This window comes from Nipponia nippon, unplaced genomic scaffold (genome assembly GCF_047370975.1).
Source record: "Nipponia nippon isolate SJK-2023a ecotype South Korea unplaced genomic scaffold, ASM4737097v1 scaffold_6, whole genome shotgun sequence".
Lineage (NCBI taxonomy): Eukaryota > Metazoa > Chordata > Aves > Pelecaniformes > Threskiornithidae > Nipponia > Nipponia nippon.
In genome coordinates this window covers 65783071-65809236 of record NW_028262380.1, presented here as the reverse complement: position 1 = coordinate 65809236, position 26166 = coordinate 65783071, and the positions used below count along the sequence as shown (strand labels likewise).

At 39.9% G+C, this 26166-nt stretch overlaps 1 protein-coding gene across 5 annotated transcripts in view; it reads right to left on the bottom strand.

The window, feature by feature from the left end:
• The window catches only part of WDFY3 (WD repeat and FYVE domain containing 3), a 178687-nt gene that overhangs the window by 40264 nt on the left and 112257 nt on the right, over positions 1 to 26166 (bottom strand). For 4 of the 5 annotated variants that reach the window (XM_087736668.1, XM_087736672.1, XM_087736673.1 and 1 more), the window contains 14 exons: positions 22998 to 23179; positions 21299 to 21530; positions 18185 to 18345; positions 17016 to 17127; positions 16416 to 16606; positions 14754 to 14906; positions 11949 to 12022; positions 11684 to 11845; positions 10177 to 10271; positions 8370 to 8490; positions 6618 to 6835; positions 3705 to 3940; positions 2328 to 2462; positions 505 to 684 (listed from right to left, as the gene is read on the bottom strand). In XM_087736668.1, the coding sequence (XP_087592794.1) occupies positions 505 to 684; positions 2328 to 2462; positions 3705 to 3940; positions 6618 to 6835; positions 8370 to 8490; positions 10177 to 10271; positions 11684 to 11845; positions 11949 to 12022; positions 14754 to 14906; positions 16416 to 16606; positions 17016 to 17127; positions 18185 to 18345; positions 21299 to 21530; positions 22998 to 23179 (2252 nt within the window). The remainder of the gene's footprint in view (positions 1 to 504; positions 685 to 2327; positions 2463 to 3704; positions 3941 to 6617; positions 6836 to 8369; positions 8491 to 10176; positions 10272 to 11683; positions 11846 to 11948; positions 12023 to 14753; positions 14907 to 16415; positions 16607 to 17015; positions 17128 to 18184; positions 18346 to 21298; positions 21531 to 22997; positions 23180 to 26166) is intronic. The other variant, XM_087736671.1, reaches the window with a different exon arrangement.

Here is a 26166-nt window from a genome sequence, read left to right as displayed (position 1 = left end):
ATACTTCAGGTGGCAATGCAAGCAAAGTTGAATTCACACCCTCTCCTGGCTTGAACTCAGTAGTTCCAGGTAATACAAGAACACTGTCTTGTGGTTAAGCCACAAAAGAAGAAATGGGAAGTGGGAGGAAAAAAGGAGGTTTAGATTGTATCACATCCTCCAGGGCAGAGGGCCGAAAGCATAGGCTGACAGAGTCTCCTGTGCTTTTGTAGATCTGAGCTAACGTTCTTCAAATGAGTGAAAAAAAAGATCCACTAGAAAACAAATAAACCATGTACATTCCCCCTAAAATGAAGTTTCCGATGTCACGGCACAGCGACTGCCCTTCAGCTGAACATGCACTTCTCTCAGTTCCAAAACCGAAGTACAAACCATCCAGCCCAGCCTTTACAACGACCTCTTTTGGCAGGGTAAGTAGAGCTTTATCTTTGACTGTTAATTGATAAATCCTCAAAAATAACATTCAGAGGAAAAACAAAACAGCTAACTAATTGGATTTCCTACCATCTCAGAGTAAGGCCGTATGTTGAAAGGAAACACTGTTGCTGCCAGTGCACACAGGAACTCTGGACTCATCCACAAGGAAATGAGGTCTGGCACGTTGTGATACAAATATCGAAAGAACTGCATCAAGGTCACTGGGTATTCTCGAAGCCAAGAGCCTTCTTCCTCTGACTGCCAAGGCTGGGTTGAAAAAACAAAGAGCACATTAGCACAGATAGCACTAATTGAAGAATGCTCATTTCAGAAAGGAGCTGCAGGGCCAAATACACAATCAATCAAACTCATTGTCAAACATGCAGTGAAACACGTGATCATGACACATGAACAAAGATGGGGCCAAATGTGATCAACCACGTGGACAAGCACTTGTTCAAGCAGAGCAGAAATAAGTGACTGAACATGTGGCCAAGCACATAAGCAAGTGTGAAAATGACATCCAGAACATGTCAAATGTGTGTTGGAGCACTGGTCAGAACACATGACTGTAGACACTGTCTCTGAACATACGACCTAATATCTGACTAAACCAGTGACAGGGAAAGTGTTTGAGCACATCACCAACATGTGAAATGCATAGCTGAACATGACAAACATGACAACAGGACATGTCATGATAAAATAGGCTGGAACAAGTTGCAAACGTGATGAAACGTAACCAGACACATGACTGAACATGTGATAAACCCACAGCAATAACACATGGCGGCCTAACACATGACAGTAACCTATGCCTGAGCATGTGCTCGAGCATGTTACAAACAGGAGACTGACCATGTTTACAATACATGACTGACCATAAGACAAAACACGTGTCCTAACATGTAATGATTCAAAACGTGTTGGTAAACATGGCCTGAATCATGTCAACCCAAAATGCGATAGCACATCTGAACACACACCTGATGACACAGCACAAGACAGCAAGGCAAGAGACAGCACATATCCCTGAGCATGTCACAAATGTGTCTGAACAGGTGAGGACCTAACACGTGACAGAACAGGTCACCAGCAAGAGACAGAACATGGGGCAACAGGAACATGTACCACAATAGGAATGTGTACCACAGCAGGCCATGAACGTGTAACCAGTACACATGTCCAGAAGACGCTTCTGAACATGTCAATATGCAAGAGACATGCAAGCAATGCTTCCCAGAGCATACCGCAAACACATGATGACCAAACAGGCAACAACTGAACAGGTGCTGCTTTTCAAACATTTCATGAGATAATTTTCAGCAGTAACACACTCTGGCTCCAAGGAAATAAAAAATTTTCCCACTGAGAAACCAACTTTCACTACTCTTGACATTAGATTCAAAGATGAGAAGATGACACGTTTTTCTGGCAGTAAATTAATTTCCTCCAGCATGTGGCTATTAATAGTCAGGGGACTTCTCTGCATGTGGAAGGTTCACGCACAAAACCTGCAACTCGCACAGCACTGAGCAGATGGGATATAGAGTCTCAAACATTCCCCCATGATGTTAATCAGGAAAGAAATTCAATGTTCTCTGCCAAGGGCATTTTATCCTCCTGCTTTCTTGTTTCGTTTTAATTGCAACGAAACACAAAGCCCAACCTTTTTGTGAAAAAGCAGCATTAATTTTGTGGCCACTAATATTTCTACAGATATTGAAAAATAAAGTAAGATAGACTAACCCACTGACAACGATAGTTTTCACCCAAGTATTATGAGCCTAGCTCACAGGTGGGTTTGTTGTGACACTAACAAAACCTCAACTTTTCTAATTTGGCTTTTGACCACATGGCAAACAAACAATTCTGTATATTTAAATACGAGCAAAATTTTTTATGCTTACGGAATTCAGCATGCTTCTCAGCATTCCCAATAACAAGAAGGCAGCTTCTGTGCAAACACTGTGTATTGAAGAGGTAACGGTGCCACAGGAGGCAGGAACTCCAAATATGAATGTCCAAATAGAGTCTAAATCAAACTGTAAGAGGTCAACGAGAACAAAGACAACATTAAATAATCCCCTTCTCCTGTGCAATTTGATACTGCTTTTTATTATACATACAACACGCTCATTTGACAGTAGCTAAAAAATGAATTGTTTCATGTCCTCCAAACTTTATTCCCAAAAGCTTCATATGAAGCTCACGTGTCACTGAAGAAAATTCCTTCTAAGCATGGGCTAACATAACTGCAACTCTCACCTTCTCAAAGTGTTTTGAAACAAGAGGAGACCTGTCAGCACAAGTGCTGCACAACCACCTCAGTTTACTTCACTCACATCTAGCAGTAATGAACAAAACAAACCAACCAGGTTGTGTTTTTCAGCAAGTCTAAAAAATTAAATCAGTTACAAAAAGGACAAAGTGCCCACTTCTAGCATTACGAGTGCTACTGCTAAATATTTTAAATAGTGGAATTTAGTTTCAATTTAACAGTGCTGTACTTCAATGCTGTAAGTAGAGGCGAGCTTCATGCCTCTAATTCACTGTAGCACAGTGCTTGAGCCGTCAAGTATTCCTCTTGAGAAAACAGGCACGCAGAATACCTTCCGGTCTGAAATTTTTACTTTCCAGTTCCCACTGATAAATAAATGGTAGCACTGCATCCATTCTAAACAGGCACCTTGTCTACCTGAAGCGTGGCTTTTCTCCCTAAAGCACTATACTAAGGCTTCCTAGGACTCTGCTGTGGACCATATAATAACTACTCATTTAGATATAATTAAAACAAGGCCAAAATCAACCTGTTCAGAATAAGAACAATAAAGGTCTTCCAGCAACAACTGAGATACCTCCCTACAAAACCACAGAGACTTTCTGAAATAAAAGCTACTTTGTTTTGTCTGTAACCTCGTGAACTCTAACACAGTAACTCCCTGCTCTTTCAAAAAACAAACACAACAAAAAAATCAACAAAGAAAGCAAGCAAGCAAAAAATTATGCCTCCTTCAATGCCCACACCATGTCAGCTCAAACCAGGGATCTGCTTCTCATTTCACCCCAAAACAGACCAGAAAGACACGAGCAACAGCTATGCCATAACAGGCTGGCTTCCACATACTCCCATGGTACCTCATCCTCCCACCCTCAAGAAGCTCAGCACTAAACACCACAACGTGATTGTGAGTCAGCTGCAGAGAAGAAGGAGAGGGCCTGGTTATTCCATTATTTTCTTTCATGACAGACAGAATTACATTTACATCTTACTAGATAATCCCTACCTGGCAACCCTGATTACATCGGCTGCTGATGACAGGTGCACTGACCTGCAGGTTTTCGGGCAGTTCAGTGACTGGCTGCTGCAGGAAAAGGGCCATGAGGAGGAAATACAGTGCAGGGACATTAGTGTGCTTCGGGAGAAGGGACTGCAGAATGGGAAAGCCTGGGAAGTGACAAGCATCCCGGTTAATCTCCCTGACCGTCGATCTGCCACCAGCACTCCTGCCAACATTGAACCCTAAGATGAAAAAAAAAATACAAAAAGCCAACAATGTTAATAGGGAAATGCCTGTGAAGCTCACTCTTACTCAAGTAGTGAACTCAAGAGGGTACCTCAGAAATTAACACTGTAAAAAATGAATGTATGCATACAGATTACCACACACATATGATACAATTCTGCTTCAGATGTCTTATTTTTTTTAATCAATTAAAAAAAAGTAAATTATTGCCTTCCAGTACCACATAGATGACACTGCTCCATACAGACTGCTTAATGCTACTGCATACACACACAGATCCATTTTCTGACCATAACAATTTCAGACTTTCAAAACACCCAAGCTTCTGAAAAAAGGTATTTTGCTGGCTGAGAGGGAAGTATCACCTTAATCCCAGGTACAGATTTATATTACCAAGCAGCAATCCCATAGCCTATTTAAGTCAATGGGCAGCTAATTTGTTTCCAAAGATATCTCAGGGGCATCTTGTTTCAGCTGTTTTGTTACTGATTAATCAGCTGGTATGAAGCATTAAATGGTCTCATTCTATCTCAAGTGCTGCCAGAGGCACAAAACTCACCTTTTGTGACCCTGCTTCTACCTAGGCATTTCATTTTCCTATTTAAAAAAAAACAAATCACAAAACACCGGGATGGCGGAAGTGCTTATTTTCAAGTGAGGAAGATGGCAGGAAGGCAGTTCAGTCTCCACATCAGCACAGATAGTGAGCCATTCTTCTCACACTGCCAGGTATCAGGTTGTTTCTCTGAGGCTCTAATACAGATATTGTTTCCACCAGAAACTGACTTTTTAAACAGAAAACATCTACCAGGAATCAGACTAACGAAATCTGTGCTACAGCAATTCCATCAGTAATCTTGAAAAAAAAAATGGTTCGTATTTGGTTTCATGAGAAATCTTGGAGCCAATGTGTTGTAATTTATTAAAAAACACAGGGTATGAAAATTAGATAATCTGTCACTATCATTTGATGAGACACAAGTTTAAAAATATCTGTTTGGTCACAGCTTGTATTCAATTAAATTGATACTATAATAAGAAAAATAGGAAAACTCTACAAATGCCTCCAAATGTGATTGTAAATCAAAATCTTATTTAGAAAGATTTTGTGACAGAACAAAATTTTTATGTTATTGGACATTTGAAGTGGATACTGAATAAACAACAGGCAATTCCCTAAAATATCAATGGTTTTCAAATTTTAAGGCACATGCATGCAAGGCACATGCATGTGCAAAAATTGTTTCTTAAATAAAATACAGGACCTTAATCAGAATTAGCGAAATAACAGATGCTACAGTATGTTAACAATAAATGTTTGCAGGTGTAATATGGTTTCAGAAAAACTGTTTTCCTTAACCTTCCTAATTCATTAATAACACGAAGAACCATCCTATGTTCCTAGTTGAATATCCTGAGGGATATATTATGGGAAACCACTGTAAACAGACAGACTTAATACTTTGATAGATTTCAAAGAGACACAGCATAAAAAAAAATGGGCTTTGTATTTTCATTCCAGGAAAAGTCCTCTTCCTGAAGTAAGATCTCTTCAACAACACTTCACAATTATTTCCTTATAATACACCGATTCGGAAAAATCTTTAGCGCAGAAACAGATCATGAACTGCTGCAACACAAAGAGGTGGCTCCTTGTACAGCCATTTTGGAAACAACAATTAAGTTGAAAGTACTATTAATACCACTGCCCTGATCTAAAGCCTACTTCAAGCTTGTGAAAGACTCCCATTTAATGTCAATGGTTTTGCAACAGGGTCTGAATGGACATTCATCTAAAAACACTATCTTATTCTGACTAAATAAAACAGGTCCATGGGAAATCGCCACTACACCTGTCTACACAGAATTGACATCTGTTATCTCAGACAAATTATTTGGAGGTGCATTTCAGACAGCTTAGCGACCCAGCTCAAAATGGGTCTGGTAGCACTAAAGCCTTATACACTGAATTCTAGATCACACGGGGTAACGGAAAGGTGTGAGAACCTGGATAAATGAGGCTTTAAGAACCTGCAAAGAAAGCCTTTAATAAGAGAGAGAGCATGAGTGTGCATGCGTGCAGGAGATCACAGAAGGAGGAGAGGGAAAGAAAGGCTGAGATGATACTGTGAACACAGAAATTCCCAAGATAGCAAAAATCCAACCTGGTAAATCTAATTGGCACAGGATTCACCAGACAAAGCAGCTCAGGTATAACACCAAATGATGCTCTAACTAACAAAATTAAACGAACGAGTAAATTTTACTGAATCTTCATTAGCTCTGTATGTAAGGTGCTACACTATGCTACCTTTGCATCTAGCTCAGATGTGCCTCCCCATGGGACATACTTAACCTTACCATGACAGTAACAGAAAAAAACTGATTAGCTACGCAGGCTTTGTGCAGATGATGAGGTAATACCGAACTACAATGAAATCTGTGTCATGTCAACTGAAGGGCAGTTTTGTAAAACCGCTCCCTTTTGCCTAGGAAATCTCTCAGTTGTAAGAAAAACGAAGTGCAGAGGCATCCGATTGCAGCACAGACAACACTAACAGAAAGGATGTATCTGCCATACAGTATTCATACAGTTACCCCCACCTCGACACACACACACACACACGCACTCCCACGCAATCCTTCAGTCATGACGGGGCTGAGATGCCATACCTAGCACAGTACCGATCTTATTGGTCAAGACAGAATCGGTCTGATCGAGCCAGCCTCCACCACTGAGACCCTCCTTAAATTTGATAAGGATGGACTGATTACTCAACAAGACCACAAGAATTCGCATGGCTGCTGTGACCGTGGTAGAATGCAGATGTTCTTCCATAAACATCATAATCCAATCAAAACCCAGTGTCTTGACCAGTTCTTCACAAGCCCTAATTAAAGAGGAAAAAAAAAAAAAAAAAGTCACATTTTACAGCATTTAGTTCCCTACTAGATATCAAAAATCAGTGTCCTCCACTACAGGGCAAACTTCAAGATCAGAGAAAATTCAGATCTATCGAAGAGTTAACTGAATTCTTAGGTAAGGTTGCTACACAACAAGAAATGTTGCTCACCAAATCTTATTAAATGGAACACTTAGAGTGTATTTGTTTAGCAGAAAGGGAAGACCAAATACAGCTCCTGGGACTATTCCATTGCATGAGATTTCTCCAATTGCTGCTTTTGCTAACAAATGTGGAATGCTGAACTGGAAACATTTGTCCACAAATTATAATTTCCAAATACTTTTTGTTGAGCCATATATACGTAGAGAGTTTTCACAAGCCTTTTTAATAAACTGGTATTAAAAAAATGAAGGTTGTTTGCTTGTTGGTTTTTTAATTAAGGGAAGAGTTGCTTGGGAATATTTGAAAGAATATGGTCTTTTTTTTTTTCTTAAGTAGTGTTGCTGAAAAGCTCAAACTGGTTTAGGTTGTATGTCAACCAACCCTCAATCACTACATAGTCTACATATGCCATACATCCACAAAATGCCTCCAACAGACTCAATACAGCCTACTGGGCAGTTGCCTGAAAGTTATGTTTCGTCAAGGTTTAACTTGACAGTGTTTCAAAGTCTCTTCTCCAACTCACCATACGACTCTAGTGCCTCATTAAACTGTATCATGTTCCCTCACATGCAATTTTAAGGAACTAAGGGGCATTCTAGGGTCAATGATCATAACAATAATGCCTACTGATCCTAACCAAATGAGAAGTTGACTATCCCACTTCGCTGAAAACACAAGTTTTCTCTTTTGATAGATTTTATTTTCTCTATGGCCACGCATAAAGTTATGAGAAAACAGCACCAAGAAGTATGCAAGGAGAGCGGAGGGTTAAAGAACTGGCTCTCCAGAAAACAAAACTTAAAAATATCAAAGTAGCCAGACATCCACACTAGTTCCCACTGCATCCTACTCACTTGTGATCCTCTGCCCCTCAAAGTTTTAAAATTAACAATTTTTCGAAGACTATTTTTCTTCCATGAAGTAACAATAAGAAGCAAGCAATCTCCCCCCAGATCTACTACATATTTTCCTCTCCTGCTGATATTTACTTCTGTTGTTCCTAACTTGAGGCATAAGTTTCTACTAATGCTGTCAACCACGATCTTAAATTTTTTTTTTAAAGATTCGAAACAAAAAACAGTTAATGCAATAGCTGAAAGATACGTGTCAGTTACGCCAGCATCGCTTAGTACGATCATTCTTGCTACCACAACTGACAGCATACAACTCAATAATCATTCATTCTATTTCTGCTAGCATACCCAAAACTAATTCAGTGACATCTGCATAAATCATTCAATAGTTCCTACAAAATTATGCAAATCAACCAGTGAATCAAATGGGGGCTGTATAATTCTGCCCCTTGAAATAAAAAATTATATCCTTTCTCTATCGCAAGTTTTTTTGTACTTACTGTAAATTAACAGTTGTCTTTTCTTTAGATGTATACAGAAGTTTCAGAAGGATATCTAAAAGCCTGTTCCGCAGTAGAATAAGATTAGCTGAAACAAGTCCTCCAAAATCATCCTCTGTTCCTAAACATCAAATACAAAAAGAAAAAAAAAAGGGGGCGGGGGGGAAGGCAAAATTAGGCTTTTGGAACTCGTCCTGCTATACACTGCTGAGAAATGCTTGGTGCCCCATTATCATCATCACACAGAGTTTGGTCAGTTTGAAGAATGGGGAAAAGGGAATCGCAGCTTCTCAGACAATAATCTAAACGGAGGTGGTCCAAATTAGCTAAGCTAGTCATTCCTGGCAGGTAGAGACATTAACACAACCAAACACACACTCGACCCCCATCCCTCCCCCCTGCCCCAACCCCACAACACTGTAGTTATATAAACATTTGCGTTATGCAATCGGGGCATGGGAGAAATCCCAAGAAAAAAACCCTGACACTTCCCAACTCCTTCCAAATCTAAGAAATGGGGAAAAAAACCAGTTTCTTTTTCTTTTGACAGATCCCCAAACTCATAATCAGTTGAAAAACACACTGCAAAACAAGACAATACATGCAGCTCAGGACTAGCTTTACAATTATTTTGTGAATTCCTCTTATGCTGTCAAAGGACTACGTTTTTACATTATTAAAAAAAAAAAAAAAGGAAATTGCAACTTGAGGCGACGTGCAAAAATGAAGACAGATAAATGGAGACTTTCTGGGACAAGGTTTTGTGCACAAGTCACAGACACGAACACAAAGCATCTTCTATGGCAGAAATACAGCATAACTGGTGAAGACCAGTAACCTAAAAATCTCATGTCCTTTGCCTCAAAAGCTTCTCTCTCTATTCCTGCCACAGCCTGAACTTCTCCCCAAGGTACCTCAGTCCCCCAGGTAGGCAAAAAGCAGCTCAGGCTGTAGTTAGCCTGGGAAAAAAAACATGGCTGGCCTGTAGTGAGAACACCAATCTGGACCTCTCTCCTACACCCACTCCCTCCCTTTTTCACTAAGAAGCTCAAATTTAATCATCTTTGAAACCACAATAAGCAAAAGTATTCAGAAGGAACAGGAGAGGCACAGGGGGATAGTGATGAATGTGCAGACTGCCTAAACCTTGTTCTTTGGGAAACCAGACTAATAAAGCTGACTGCAAAGCAGAAACACTCCTCTCTCACTTGTCCCTGTGCACCAGTATATTCCCAGGAGATGTAGAAACATAGGATCTTTGGGCACCTCATTCTAGTTATTTGGGTGACATCCTCTGTGGGGCTAAAAAGTTTCTGTTCAGGGAGATTGATGGAAAATGCAATTGCATAAGCCTTTGTTCTTTAGGAAAACAAGGGTTGAAATGATCTCAAAACAATTCAATATAAACATTCTTCAAGAACAGTAAAGAAACTTCTTTTTTTTTTCCTAAAAAAATAACTAGACTGTCTCCGTTAATTCTTTCACTTCCTCCATACCTGGAGGGCAGATACACCTAGTAATCCGTTTTTATCTGTTTTCTCTCCCCACAAAGAAGCAGAGATGCACAGCTGATTTGAAGGAGCGAGTGGAGGAAGCAGAACAAAATGATGCAGTGTTAAATGAAGGAAAACAAAACAAAAGTACATGGGTTTTGCACTGCTTTGCACACAGGACTGAAAACTGAAGCCAGGTTATAACAAAATTACAATATAGCTAATGAGACTAGTTCTACATTTTAAGTATTTAAGCACAGAAGAGATCACAAAGTATTTCTCTTCTACTGCTTCTAAACCATGCCATCACTTACCACTGTCAAGCTTCTCTTCATTGTTTATTTCCATGACCACAAACTTCTCACAGACTGCAAATGTAGGTAAAGTGGAAGAGATGAACTGTCCAAACCTTGATGTATACAGAAAAACGTCATCATTCATTGATATGACAGATGCACTCTCATCTACCAATAATTCACCACAAATATAAAACCATAACTAGTGAGAGGGCAATACCCAAAATCGTCAACTTTCTCACACCTGAAGATTGAGGAAAATGGTCTCCATCTAAAGTTACTAGCCAAAAACCAAATTAATGTGTAGTAATTAATGGAATCTTTGCAGACAAGTCTGCAGGTAAAGGACCCTGAAAATGCTAGGATTCAAGAAAGGAAACCAGGAGATACCACCAAGACCTAGTAAAAGAACACCACAAGTTAAAGAAAGGAGAACAAAACATTACTCTCAAACCATTACAGCTGAACAAGCATTACACCAAAAACAGTGATTAATTGACTCTGGTACAACATGTATGCCTATAGCTTGAGGTGATGTAACACAAGGTCATGGTTTTCTAAGACAAGATGATGATGTGCTACTCAAAGAAAGGGGATGCAATATATTCCTCTTTCCTCTGGAACTAACCTGAAATGGTCCCTAGCTAGTATAACTTTTCCCCAAGTTATACAATATTTTTCATTTTTATTTCCAGGAAGCAGAACAAGAAACACTCAGACAGGCATTCTACAATCTGTTCCATAACCATTTAAGCATAAAATCAACGGTTTTATTCTTGAATCATTTTTTGTCCTGCGTAATTAAAACAAAGACAGGCAAGATGTTCAGGTTGATGCTTCTGACACCTTTAACTGTACTTAAAGCGAGAAGCTGAAAATATGACCATTCATATGCAAAGAACCCCCAAGCCATGCAACATTTTGTCCATTTCCATTATAATTAAACAGGAGACGAGAAAAATTAAGTTTTCAAGGAGTTGAACCCATTTGAAAGCATTTCAAATACTCCTGTACATATGAACTGCAATTATTTATGTAACTTTCACCAGTCAGAATTAATACTACTATATCTGACAGCCTTAAATATTTTTCTACACAGTGATGACTAAGAAAAAATTTTGAACTAAACCTTTCATGTGGGAAAGTAATCAAAGCTGCATTTTAACCAGAAGTATCATTATACTCCATCTTAAGTAACATTCAATGGCATTTAAGAAAAGTGCTCAGTGCTTCACATGAACAAGGGAGCTGCAATACAGCACCTTCACTTTTCGCCTGTAGAACATCAAGCCAGTTTAATCATTCAGTCACACCTTTTAGATACAAGCTGAATTTAAGATACAAATCAAGACATTAACAAAATTATTGCCTACCTCTAGTTCAAGTTACTTCTTAGAGGAAAAAATTCAGTACGTGAGCATTTCACATTACTTGCCCCACAGCAGTATTACCATTGTGTATTTTTGACCAAGATCACCAACATAATAAAAACACAAAAGCCAGAATTATTGTAGGTGTGAGCTACCTGAGCAAGTCATAGCTGCTAGGGAAGCCTTGAAGAAGAAAGCTCAGCACATTACTAATTGCAGCAATAGTAGGCTGGGACAGAGACATATCTCGAAGAGTCAAGAGCAGTCTTGGGATGAGTTGGAATTCCCTCATTAACTTAGCATTCTTTGCCGCTTCACTGGAAGGAGAAAAGAAAGGAGGTAGCAATTTAAAACTGGTGTATCCTCTACGTATTACCTAATCCTGGTAAGTCTCATTATTAGGCTGGCATCAGCTCATACCTGGACTCAGTGAGAAGTTCTATGAAGTGCTCAAATAATGACAGATGAAGCTCATAGGGTGCATGAAGCCAGACCTGAAACACAGAACAAACAATGATATGTTTTGTACACAAATCCACTTTAAGATTAAAAAATGCATTAGTATATCAAAGGTTATGAAAGGCTTGAAGAGATTAAAACTGTTCATCTACATGACTATTTACCTGGCCATTATGCTCAAAAGCTCACTGCAAGGTTCTCAATTGTTTATTCTTTGACTGCGGATAAGTATTAAATATACTAGCAAAGACTAAAGAAACACACATTGGTACCAAACATATTCTCTGTTAGCATATCATGCTGAAAACTTTTAAAGAGTTCTAGACAAAAAAGTTAAACGCTATCTGGAATTTCTCTTTAAGCAGATGGTGCAGTGACTCCAAAGGAGTTACTGGGGTTTATAAGGCCTATGCAAAATGCCATGTTAACTTTATTTGGCTAAAGCAAAGATTTTCCTCTTTGTAAAATTAATGTACTATCTTCTGCCAAGATTGAACTCAAGATTGAACTGATTTTTTTTTTTTTAATCTTTACCCAGCATTTCCTGCACATCATTTTAAATCATATAGATCCTCTAAAAAAATCAATTTTCAATCAATAGAAGTAATAAAAGATACAAAAGCCAGAAAGCTCACAGTTATAGCTGCAAATCTTAAAAGTGACTTGCTATTGAACAAAGCATAATTAATACTTGTGCTCTGGTGTATAAAACTGGCATAAGTGAAAAGCTTTCTAGCTTTTGCTTTTCTTCTAATCTTATCATCTAAAATGATCAGAACAAATCTTTTCATTTCCCTGTTTAGTCTAAGAGTAAGAACATTTAATTTATCCAATTTAAGTGAAATGTTTGGGTCAATGATTTCTGAATACAGAAATAAAAGAAATAATTTAAAAGGAAAAAAAAAAAAACAAAAACTGAGGCTTTTGTAAAGTTTCTTCTTAATGACTCACAGACCTATTACTTGCATATTTTTTATTTTTTGGTCTCTTAAGTGTATTCATTCTCCAGTTGTTCGTGGTCTTCACGGAAAAAAAGACAGACACGAACTAAACAATATGAAATTGGATCTTTTGTGCAGTAGTTGCTGTCTGAGTGACTATATACCAATGATGAAACTTCTCAGCTGGTTCCTTTGGGGGACTGGAGAAGAGTATTCTTCAGCAGAATTCCTGCCTCACTGTAAAAGGAGCTGGGCTGTGAATCACACTCTTGCCTGCTAAACAGTTCATCTACCTTAAGACCTCTACCACAAATATTACCACTTGTAGATGTAATAACTTCTATTAAGTCTACGTTTAATTTTGTGAGCACAAAGGAAGCATTATTGTAATTTAAAAGGTCTGTTAAAGAACAACTAGTTACATGATACTGAAGAATTTATGTTTAGGCATGGCACAAACTTGATTCTAGCTTTAATATTACGCCTCAAAAGAAAAAAAAAAAGAGGAAACTTCAGTGGGTGACAAATTTCCTCTGTATTAGATCCCCACTAAGGTTAAAAAAGAAAGAGGCTCAGGTTTGCCCTTTCCACTTCCTTTTTTTTGTGCCATAATTATAGTGTATTGTTGATCTTGGCAAGAGGGACTGGTTGGGTGCATTGCAAACCTTTAACCTCTCGAAAAAACAAAGTTAACAAGGCCAGTTAATTTTATAAAAATAAAGGCCACAGTAAGCAGCAGGAGTTTCTTCACAGACAAGACCCTTAAATAAAGTTTCCAGGAGTGCTTTGAAATACTCAAATAGACATCTAAAAAACCAAAACGGATAACTCCATAAAGCCAATTGTGCAAGACGGACTTGCGCTATTAAGTCAGTATCTTAGAGCTGGATTAGCAGTGGCAGTAATATATTTATTTATTTATTTATTTAAGTATATGTGAATCAGAATACTTTTACTCAGTCTGCATCAGGTACAGATAATGCCAAAGGAGCAAACACTAAACGATGAGTTCTACGCATCGTACAACACTGTTTATCAGCGTCTATTACATTAGCATTTCCTTCTGAACTTTTCTACTTTCTGTAGTTTAACACAACAACACTTAAATATTTCACAGGTTGTGCAAGCAGAATTTTAGTTGCCTTACTATTAACTTGGCAGGAGACATATGATAAAGCGATTCCCATGTGCTATATTGAAAGTTTACCTCCTACTGTTATTTTCAGTACGTTTTTCACACCTTGATATATGTACTGCAGTAGAACACACGGGTTAAAAGAAATTCATAGAATCATAGAATCGTTTAGGTTGGAAAAGACCTTTAGGATCATCAAGTCCAACCGGTAACCTAGCGCTGCCAAGTCCACCACCAAACCATGTTCCTAAGCACATCTACCCGTCTTTTAAACACCTCCAGGGATGGGGACTTAACTGCTTCCCTGGGCAGCCTGTTCCAGTGCTTGCCAACCCTTTCGGTGAAGAAATTGTTCCTAATATTTAATCTAAACTTCTCCTGGAGCAATTTGAGGCCATTTCTGCAGAAATTGCTGCGGAACAGAAAACTAAAAAACATATCTTCTAGGATGACAAAAAGCAGAAACATCTGTGGTACCCATTCATTGTTTCTACAGTGACTGAAGCCATTTCAGCAGGAAAAGATACCAATAATCTTGCTACTCAGCTGCTTAACTGTACTATATATGAAATAATAAGTTCTCAGGTTAACAACCTAGTTTGCTCTTGCTCAATATTTAAGGTATGCTATCAGCACCTGACTTGATCACTATCCAGTATCATCAACAATTTTCTGTGCAGCTTTACATACTTCAAAATCACAGAGCAGATCCTGGAAGGCAGCAGAATTTGGAATAATGGAGGTCTCGTGCCCGCTGTCGACAGTTCCCACCAAGGAAAAGGTCAGATGGAGTATGTGGCTGTTCAGAAGGGATCGTTTCTTCTTTAACAGCATTGCCAGCAACTTGAACAAGTAAACAGAAAAGGAATTAGTAGCCTATGGACACACAGCAACGTTGTCTAAGCACAAAGAAGCATGGATGAAACGTCCCTTTTGAGAAGGCCCTTGAAGTATGTCTGATAGTTGATACTCTTGATGAAAAAGCTTGAAAGTGGCATTACAGTTGGTGAGAAAAGGGGCACATGCAGGACACCCTCCAGCTCATAAAACATTTGTTCTACACTGCAGACAGTATCTAGGTCCTGAGGATTAGGCACACAGAGACACGCCTCAGCTCTCTGGTAGGCAGTCACAGTTTAAGACAGCACATGATATTTTCTCAGGTAGTTGGGTTCCTGGAGAGCAACCGTGGACATGGCAGACTTAAATAGAGCGCCCCTACAGTACCACATGCACAAATGAGAGGTATTCTGGCACTGAAGAAAAGTAGCCATGACAACATAAATCTGAATAAGCCTGACTTTCTTTTTTCTTGCTACCTTTTGCTGCCCTAGGCATGACCGTAGATGTCATCCTTTCAATCCTCATTTCTGCTCTAACTTCTTATAATCTGGGTTGGGAAAGAACAAATTGCCAGATGTACTATTGCTATTTCTTGTCTTCTGATGCAAGCTTGTTAAACTCTCAACATACTGGCCTGTTCAGCTTCACCATCCTCCTTGAAACAGTACTAAAGAAATACAGATTTCTGGGACCCTCTCTCAAACCATGGTATTTGCTGAGGTCAATACAAGTGGAATGTAAGGTCGGATGTATTGATCCACTGACAGCTTATGGTGCAAGGAGGACACTGTCTAGACTTGTTTGGTCAAAGTAAGCCAAGGTCTGCAACAGGCTACATGGAGTAATATGTTTTGAGGTAACTATACTAGCTGCTAGCATTACAAGGTTTCTAAATACACTGCCCAAACCACAGCACGAACTTTCTGTTTCAGTAAAGCAGTCTTCATGAGAAGCATCAAATGCATTGGTCATGTGAAGATCTTTTCAAGTCAGTCAACCAATCCTTCTGAATAACTGCACTTTCCACGCCCCGATGGAGAATTAAGAAGTCTTCAGCTTGAAAGCAAACAGTATCACTAGCTATAAAGTCTGTGCAGTCTCCTCAAAATGATGATTCTAGGAGTCCACATGTTCAGTTTTCTTCATGTGTCCCTATCCTCCTCTCTTGCTGGCAGATCACAGAGATAGAAGCTCCCAGGCTTGCAGGAGTGGGTTCACAATCACAGGAAAAGAATCATCTAAGTGCCATAGTTGTGCTCTTCCTTGCTATTAATGAAGGGTCAGTTTCAGCAAAGCAGCTAAACGTGCACAACTGCTTAGCAAAACTTTCCACCCTCTCCTTTAAAAGCCATCCTAAATAACTCATGTATGCTAACTAGCCAAGAGCTCAGTAAACTTAAGAGCAAGAACTCAGGTTACCACAACACAACAAGGAATTTCCATGGGAACTGCTAGGACAGACAGTGAAACTCAATCAGCCTCGTCTGTTTTAAGACATTTCTTACATACCTGATAACCTCTGATTCTTTCCATTTCTTTGCTGGCTAGTGGATTGCTCTTTACCACACAGACCAAGGCCTTCACAGCTGCATACAACCCTTCTACATCTGATGCCATGGCTACAAGTCCCAAAATAGCAGCAGCTCCACCTATGTACTGCAGCGTAGTGGCAACAGGCTTGGGGACGAATGTTCTTACTCCTGAGCATAGGCAGAGAAAATAAATTAAAATCAAATCAAATCTAATTCTTGTAGGAAATCATTGTGAATAAATGTAAGCAATTTGCACTCTAGCATTGCTTGAATTATGAAAAGAGTATCACTAGAAAAACTATGACATCTCACAAGAGGGGGTGAAGGAAATATTGCACTGGAAAATAGTTTATGACCTAAGGTTAAGTAAGTAAGTAAGTAAGTAAGTAAGTAAGTAAGTATATTTCATAATGATAGCTCATATAAACTGAAACAAGCATCCCACGTTAGCAAAAAAGAAAAAAGATCATACCGTGTCCATAAAATACAAAAATGTTAAATGAATTTAACAATGTATTGACAATTGACAAGTAATTAATCATGTTTAAACATAAGAATTCTCAAGTACTTAACTCACCTAAATAGCCTATCAAAGCTGCACCAATGGAGCGCGCTGGTCCATTCAAATGCCCTGCTGAGTTATGTAGCAGCTTCACAGGTGTGGCATTTTCATGAGAAGAAATCGCCAGCTGAACAAAACAAGAAAAAAAGCAAGGGCTAAAGGGAAGAGGTTTTTTTATGTGAGCCTGGACATAACTTGTGTATTTTCCTCCTGTGATAAAGAGTGAGTTACATAACAAAATAGAACTAGGCTAGAGTCATTAGGACATTCTCTAAAGTAAAGAGAAATCTCCAGTCTCCAAAGTTTAAAGAACATGAATCTAACTTTAAAAATAATTCCACCAGACCAAAGAATAGCTTGGGTTGAAAGGGACCTTTAAAGATCATCTAAGTCCAATCCCCCTACTGTGGGCAGTGACATCTTCCACGAAATCAGGTTGTTCAAAGCACCATCCAACCAGACCTCGAGCGCTTCCAGGGACGGGGCACGCACAGCTTCTCTAGGCAACCTCTTTCAGAGTCTCACACCCTCATCGTAAAAAGTTTTGTCCTTATGCCCAATCTAAATCCACCTTCTTTCATTTTAAAACCCTTGCCCCTTGTCCTGCCACTACACTCCCTGGTAAAAAGCTCCATTGTTCTTATACGCCCCTGTATGTATTGAAAGGCTGCAGTAGGGTCTCCTCAGAGCCTTCTCTTCTTCAGGCTGAACAACCCCAATGCTCTCAGACTTTCTTCATAGATGGTCCTTTGCACAAATAATTCACTGACTTTTAATGTACTTTTGAAGAAAAATGTAAACTGATAGTCTGGTTTCCAAATCTGAATCACAAAGGACTAAGCTATCAGCTTTGTTCATCTGCAACAGTAGAAATATTGTTCACAATATAATCTTAACTGTTTTTCGACAGGATTACAATTGCCATCCACATTAAAAAGCCAAAACGCCTCAAAAAGGTGCTAAGATACATAGCTACTAGTAATTTCAAGAACACGAATAAAATCTAGGAATACAATCTCCCTCAATTATTTTTAATTTTTTTAAAAAACATTAAAGTGATTATGAGCAACTGTTCTGACAAATACATTATTGCTCCTGGTTGTATGGAGCAAATTGCCTTGACAGAAGTTAAAAGAAAGAAACAAACAAGTAGTACACATTAACCAACTCATTTCCCAACATACCTGTTTGGCAATAGCTTTACTATCCAACTTGTTGTAAACTTTCCTTATTTTTGCCACTGTAAATGAAGAAACTGACAGCGCATAGAGACCAAAAGAGACCTTCTCTTCTGGTACCAAAGATACCGGAGATGGGTTGATTCCTTCAGACTTCGAATCTTTGCCTTAAAGACAAAATAAAAGCTCATTTCAGTAATAGCACTGTTTTTCCTTTCAGTTTTAGGAGTAAAATCTTAAGCAAATTATATTGCAGAATAGGTACAAAAGAAATGTTTTACAAATAGCTGAGGTTTAATATTTTCTTTGCATACCTGCTCACTGTACCGAAGAGTACCTTGATAGCATATGAGTCATGGAATAAATCTGCTATTTAAGATAAAAGGGCAACACACAGCCAATGCTTCCTTTCAAGAAGGTCTACAATATTAACCCGTAATGGCAACTGGCAGCCTGTGGCTTGGCCAAGCAATAGAAGACGTGGTGCTTCCTCATCTGAATTTCTGGAAGGCAACACTACTCCTGTACTCAATTTGCGTACAGCTTAAGGGCTGTTCACTTCCCTTCCCTTCCCTTCCCTTCCCTTCCCTTCCCTTCCCTTCCCTTCCCTTCCCTTCCCTTCCCTTCCCTTCCCACCTGAAGAAAAACAAAGTAATCAAAAAACAGAGAAGTATTTGGTGCATCTGCATCTTTGCTTGTGACAACAGGCTTTTTACAATGATTTGCTAGGAAAACCGCCTTAGAGAATGGTACAAGACATGCAAGACCAAAAGGCCCAGGCATCCAAGAGAATATATATAACCATATCTTTAATATTTTGTATCCACTGTTCCGAAAGTGGATGCTTCTTGTGAGGCACTGCAAACACCATAACTGACAGCTGTCTACAACGCTGAGAGGAAGCATGCAAAACTGAAAAAAAACCCCTGAAAGCTCAACATAGAGATTCACTTCTGCATCTTCATTCCAGGTCAAAAGGTCTCTGCAACTCCAATGAAACACATTAACAGAATTAAAAAAGCATGAAGGCTCCTCACCTAACAGTGAAACAAATGAGAAGTTGGGTGTCTACATAATTTTTTGAACCAGGGTCAAGTCTCTGTCAAGTCTCACTTAATAAGAGATATTCAGAAGCCTTGGTTTCCCCATAAATGAAATCTTCATTGGATCCTCTGCTCACGTGGATGCCCTGAGAACATTCCTCCATTTCAGTGGACAAAGGAATTCCTTCTCCTGAACTGCTCTCTGAGGGATCTTTCCAAGACTTAAAGAGTATCAGGTTTTTCATTTTGTTTAAACACGGGACAAACTCTCAGAAGATGGCAATCTTGCTCACTGAAAACAGGGACAAAACTTCCAAAAGAAGCATTGCACAGGCAAATGGCAAGTCAGACACAATTTCTCTGTAAAGGACAACAGCTGAATTCTGCAAGGGCTCTTCCCTTCTCTGGGATTCCCACAAATAATCATTACCCTAAGGAAAAACAAGCGTTTTGGAAAGAGAGGCCAAGATAAAAGGGTGAGATGCAGAGCTTCATGCTGCACCCCCTATCAAACTCCTTAGGGTTTGGCGCAGCGCACGTGACGTGAGCAGAAGCTTAGCCCCAAACAGAAACGCGCACTTTGTTCTGGAGCAGACCACTCCTGAATACAGCCAACTGAGCAAAGCTTGTGCAGGAGAAATACACCACCATGCTGGAAAAAGTCAGTATGTTAAGAAATTAAGTTACTGGGGTCTTCTTGGTGAACCTGGCCTTAGCATAAAGGCAGAAAAATCTTTAATTCTTGGAAGTGAATGAACAAATTCACATTTATGGAATTTGCTTTGGCTAATTCGGTACTTGCACAGCGTCAGTCAAAATGCCTTCCAGGAGAAATTATAATTGACTAGCACATACCTAAATCCAGAGTTGCTTGCCAGGTTTGTCTAGCTGTCAAAAAAGCAAGTATGTGACACACATCTGTAGATGACAAAATTCAATTCCCTAAAGTTTTTCACTCAAGACGGGCACGGAAAGCTACCTTCTTTTACACGATACTTCGTTCTTTCACAGCCTGAAGATCATCTACATTTAGGGGGAGAACGTGTGTGTGTGTGTGCGCGCACCTCTATCACCACTCCAGGGAAAGGTTTCACCATGAAAAGTAAGACTGTGCACTCCCTGTACATACTTTTGTTTTCCTACCATTCTCGCCGCTCACTGCCTCTTTCCTTGAGATGGTGAGTTTCTCTCCAGAAGAGCTGGAGAGTATTACAGGGAAAGACAATGCAAGGACAAGACGACTTGATACGTTCCCCATTTTTATTTATGTTTCACTGAAAAGCCCTGTGATAGCCAGGTAAAGCAATGAGCATCTCCTGACGTAATACTGATGTTCATGAGGAGGTACTCTAACTACACAGAAAGACAGGGAGCTCTACAGAACAGGAAAATCTCGCTAGTGACAGTCCATCCTACCAGAGCTAATGAAGAATCTGTTGTCTGAATAGTTAAAAACAGGGTTACGGGGACACATTTCTAACAAGGTTATTCACATCTTTTTGTGTTGTGCTCCCCTCAACTTCACACAAGAACACTTAAAAAATGTAACAGAATTGCCCATATTTGTTTGCAACAAATGCTTAAAGACTATCTGCTGCACCACAATCCCTCTCTGTCTGATTTTTTTTCTCAGTTGACCTATTTAGGCCATGTAAACAATGACATTTCAAGACAGCTGTGTTTCAAGTACAGAACACATTGCGGATTTGCAAATGAGTGCTATCACTAGAAACTGACAAGTTAAAATGCCTTTCCAATTTCACTTTCTACAGATAAGTATAATATACAGTATGAATAATGACAGCTTTAAGCATTTCTAACTGGTTTAAAATGAAAGTGAGGAATACAACCACTTCTAGCATATCTCAGTACAAGAACTACCAGAAGTATGTTAAAACAGTAATTTGAATTTCTATCATCCTGTTCAATAGCAGCTACTAATCTTCTTCCTATGAACAGCTAGCTTTTCCTCTCTGCTACCGCATACTCTCCTTTCTCACCTCTTCTGCCAATACGCACACAAAAGATTCCTCTACACCCGGGCCAAGTTACTAGCTGCCATTTGAATCGTACTTACATGGTACGTATACTGCTTGAAAGCTCCCGACGTAATTTGGTCCCAGCTCATAAATGGTGCTAACACCTGGGGCAGGTAAAACTTCCTCCAGGAAATGTGTAGGGCCCAAACGCCACACTAACGAAGAGAGCTGGCGCTGTGCGGGGGGTGTGCCAATATAGGCATAAACGGTGCTGACTACAGGTGGATTGGCAGAACCAGACCCACTAGGGCTACTATGAATATAGTGAAGCTGTAAGGGAGAAAAACACAGTGAAGTTATTGAGATAGCATGGGTACCATGAAAAGAAAGTAAACAGATCAGAAATTCGGGAAAGTCTTTTGCAAACCAGGGGACACACCAAATGATTGCTACGTAACGCATGGTATTCTGATACCATACAGCAAAAGTCAATGATGGACATTAACCAGAAGGTAAATGCAAAGATCAGAAGTTAAGTGGCTTTCAAAAGATGAAGGTGTGTATGGAAACACAAGGTGAGAACATGCGAGTTCCGTGCTTAAATATGCTAAAGAACAAGGGTGTGTCTTGCTTCTAAAAACATGGTGCTTTATGATGGTCATTATTTTTGGCAAAAGCAATAAGATGATCTCATAACCTTGTGGTTTTTTTCCTCCTACTTCAGCTGGTGAAAACATGCCTTCGACAATTTTACTGGTTTGAGCTAAGGTACAAACGTGATGAACTCAATTCGATAAGATTTTCAGATGGCAATAAAACAAATATATGAAGAAGATGCTGGCCTATATATAGTGGCAGTAACAATCTCACAGGCATTTTCTATCTACCATATAAAAATTCTGTTACCAGTTATTGAATGTAGTCACGTACAGCCAGATACACTCTCATGTATTACAGCTATTAGCATAACAAGTAAAGTTACTATAATCCTCTTTCTGCCAAAGGAATACTGAAAGGTAAACTTTGAAAGTCAAAATACCATTTTACCTATAGCAATACGGTAATGCTAGCTAACCCCACACCGAGATTAGTTTACTCCCTTAAGGCCCACACCTGCCAGGTGCCAAATGCTCTTGGTTATCAGTTACAGGCCAGGAATACTTTGTGCTCAGTGGACAGGTCCACAGTACTCTTCACTGCTCTCTGCTTTTGGTCTCCTAGTTTCTTCCACCTAACAACAAAATATTGACCTTTACAACTAAATGTGTTTCATCTACAATCAACTAATAACAACACTGGACATCTCAGTGGTTATCACTGCAAGGGGATGCTATTTCTGGGGTGGCAAGAGGGTTGGGAAAGGAAAAACGTGGCTAAACTGGCAAAACTCTGTAATCTCTCTATTATTCAAAGTTAGATCTGCTACATGGTCCTGGGATAAGTCTTCTTCAGCTTTTTATCATCCTTCTAATTAGTCAGCAGCATAGCCGTGCCACACTTGCCTCACATTCAATACAACACGTCCACTTCACTTTAGCATTACTGTCGCTCATACCTCAGAAAGTATTCATCATCATCTCCTCTTAACAGGATTGGGGCTGGGTCTGGGCTGTGTAGTGAGCAAAGACCCCTTTTTGCAAGGCTCCTTGTTTCAGGTTTGGTGGGGTTTGTTTTTTTTTTTTGGCGTGTATTTTTGTTGCTGTTCTTGTTTTGTGTGTTTTTTTCACGTGTATATGTGCGGAGAGAGAGAGAAGTCACTCCAACCAGTAAAAACGAGGATTTAAAGATTTATTTTACCTTAACAGTGTTAACAAGCTGTCCGTCAAGGTAGAGTGCAGCTGTGCTGTTCTTTAGCATGCCTTTACTCATGACCAGAACTAGGTGATGCCACTGGCCTTCCACAATGAGGTCACCACAGCGAAAACGGGCACAACAAGGAAGAATTTCATAAAATGACGATTCTTCACTGAAGTCATCGACTAAAGGGAAAGTACCGGTTAGTGGGCACTGACAGAAATGTTATTTGTCTGTTTTAAGCTTCTTATGTCATTAGACTTTATGCGAAACAATCTACAGCAATACATTAAAGCCAAAACTTTAGAAAACATGTAGCTAATAATGTGATCAAAAGTACAGTTAACAAGATAGGACTTTAGACTTTCAAATACAAGAACTGAAAGAATGAAATCAGAATTTTTGAGAAAGTATTCAGATCAAATTGTCACAATTTGACAGGCTGAACATCATTAGATACTTGCACATTAACAAACCAGTATAGTTTTGGTTGTGTCAACAATGGGTCTCTTCTTCCTTTGCCTTAATTCTTCTCTAAGAAAATTCTCAGGATACTTTTAGACTTTTGACAATTATGTTTTACTTCCCCCCATCTCCCCTCCCTTTGAAATTTTAGCTGGAATGATTAGTTTGCTCAAGTTTTACTAACTTTCTCATACCACTGTGCAGGTCACAGAAAGATTTTTTTGTTGTTGTTGTTTTTCTAAGAAAGTTTTTAATGCAGTAGTCAGCAAGAAGTAACAGATGTCTCTCTCAACCTACAGAGCTATTTTTCACCTTTCTCATACTATGGAGAGAAAGATATCCATACTTCCTGGACTTCCTCACACTTTTCCCTGCTCCACCATGATCTCCTCCACAGGCGCCACTACCTGCTCCAGTGTGGTCTTCTCCAGGGGCTACCTGGGATCTCTGCTCCGGTGCCTGGAGCACCCCCTCCCCTCCTGCTCTCACCTTGGTGTCCTCAGGGCGCTTTCTTTCACATTTTTTAACTTACTCCTCACTCCATGCAGCATTTTGCCCTCTCTTACATGTGCTTTGCCAGAGGTGCCGCCAGCCTGGCCCCTGGGCTCAGCTGTGCCCCACGGTGGGTCCATGGCAGAGCCAGATGGAACCAGCCATATCCAGGCACTGGGCAGCCCCAGCCTCTTCCCACAGGAGCCTCCTCTTTCCCTGCCAGCACCTGGCCACAAACATTCAATATAAGCTTGCCACTGTCTTGCTTAAACAGTTTGGTCACACACAAAAGAAGATACAAGAAAAAAAGATTGCCTTTCAAAGCGTCTGTGTCAGAATCATGCTAAATTACAAAGCACAAATGAAGTTAAAGATGAGGTTGAAAGCCTGAGACTTTTTTCCTTAATAAAAGCCGCAAATACAACATCTGGCTAGCAAGACACGCATCAAGCGCAGACCGGGGTACTCATAACTCAAGCCTCAGCACGGTGGCTTCTCTTCTTCCCTTTTTGCAGTTCCAAGGAAAATGAATGTTCTGAAGCGCTTCTACTGAAGGGGTAGCTCAGGGCTGAGACACTTCTGCCCAAGTCAAAACAAAGACTTCACGATGTCTCATCTGTTCCATTTCAGTACTGTAACCGCAGTGAGTCACGCTGGCCTTCCCTTCACTTCGCAGCCGTAGTGCCTGGGTCGTAAGGCCACTGACCCGACGTGAGCACCAGCTGCTACGGGGTGAGGCGAGCTGCACCCGGGGCTCCACTGGCCACCCTCGCACCAACAGTGAGAGGAGTCGGAGACGTGTGGCCAGAGGAACCCACTCCCCGCCTCTCCGCAGGGGCTGCAAACCACAAGCTGCTGACCACCCATCCCCAATTCACACCCCTCTCTCTTCAGCATTTCCCACGTCTTTCTTCACTAACAGGTGCTGAATTCTCTTTTCCTGAATGTTGAAACACACTTTAGTTCCTAGCACGCATTTTTTTAATTTCTCTAAAAGGCATCCTTTGACTTCATACCAGAGGGCGTGATCAGTTTGCAGGTGCATTAGCTTCTCCATCACAAAGCAGAATGTCCCGCACTCTACTTGAAAGCCTGCCCTCCCCCCCGTCCCCACCAAAAAAAAGACAAAGCTCGAAAATTCTCCACTAGGGAATGCTTCAACAGAAAACAAGAAAAACAGGAGCTTTTCAGATCTCTCTTCATACTTTCATATTGAAGGAAAAGAAACCACTAATCCTCTTACCTTAATAGCCACCTGCACAGGGAGAACACTCATTTCTTTAGAAATGCCACAAGGAAAATGGTAACAGCAGAGTACTTGGAACTAACTTTCAGATACAAAAATAATCTCAAGTTCTTTCTCTCAGCTAAACACCTTTGAGCAATTCTCACTCACAAGAACGATCCTTAAACCACCCCATTTATTCTTACAATAGACTGTCAGCACTTCCAGCACCCGTGCTGGCAGGCCCGCCACCTCAGTTCTTCAGGTACCTACCTGCTCAGCACTTGACTCTACGCCACAAACGACGACTCCAGTAAAGCAAAGTATCCCATTCAATTAAAAAACAGTCTTAGTAGTCAGAGACCTTCAGATCTTCTCTGACAAAGCCTCTTCAAATCCAATCTCTTTTAAACAGTTAGATGACAGGGGCTTACAAACTAAAAACATATGATCTATAGCTCTAGTGCAGGCTAAAGCAATTAATATGAAGATAAACATTTCATTCTCCCTTATAAGAATTCAGTCTTCTGAGAAAGAAAACACTGTCAATACCTTTGTAATTTAAGGGGTTTTATTACTCCCTTATACTATGGGTCTTCAGCTCTCAAGTTTTACGTTTTGAACCTGACTTCTACTAAGAGAAACTACTGCAGTTAATGATGCAAATGTCCACTTATCAAGAAAATGCGGAATTTGTACAACAGTCTGCTTCGCTGTTTGTTTGGGGGTTTTTTGGTTTTGTTTTTGTTTTTTTAAATAATAACATTGTATGAATTCTTTATTAGTGCCTGCTAATCAAAAGGAATGAACAGAAGCAGGAACAGATTTTTGATAACCACTTGTAACCCAGCATGTTGGTCTGGTAAAGAGCTAAGCCTGAAACATACACAGAAGGCTGCCCTGCTCCTCTCCACTCCTCCACAGCCACGGTGCGTAAACAGCCTGTCAAAACTGACTGGTTTTGGAGGCTCTGACAGAGGATAAGGCAGG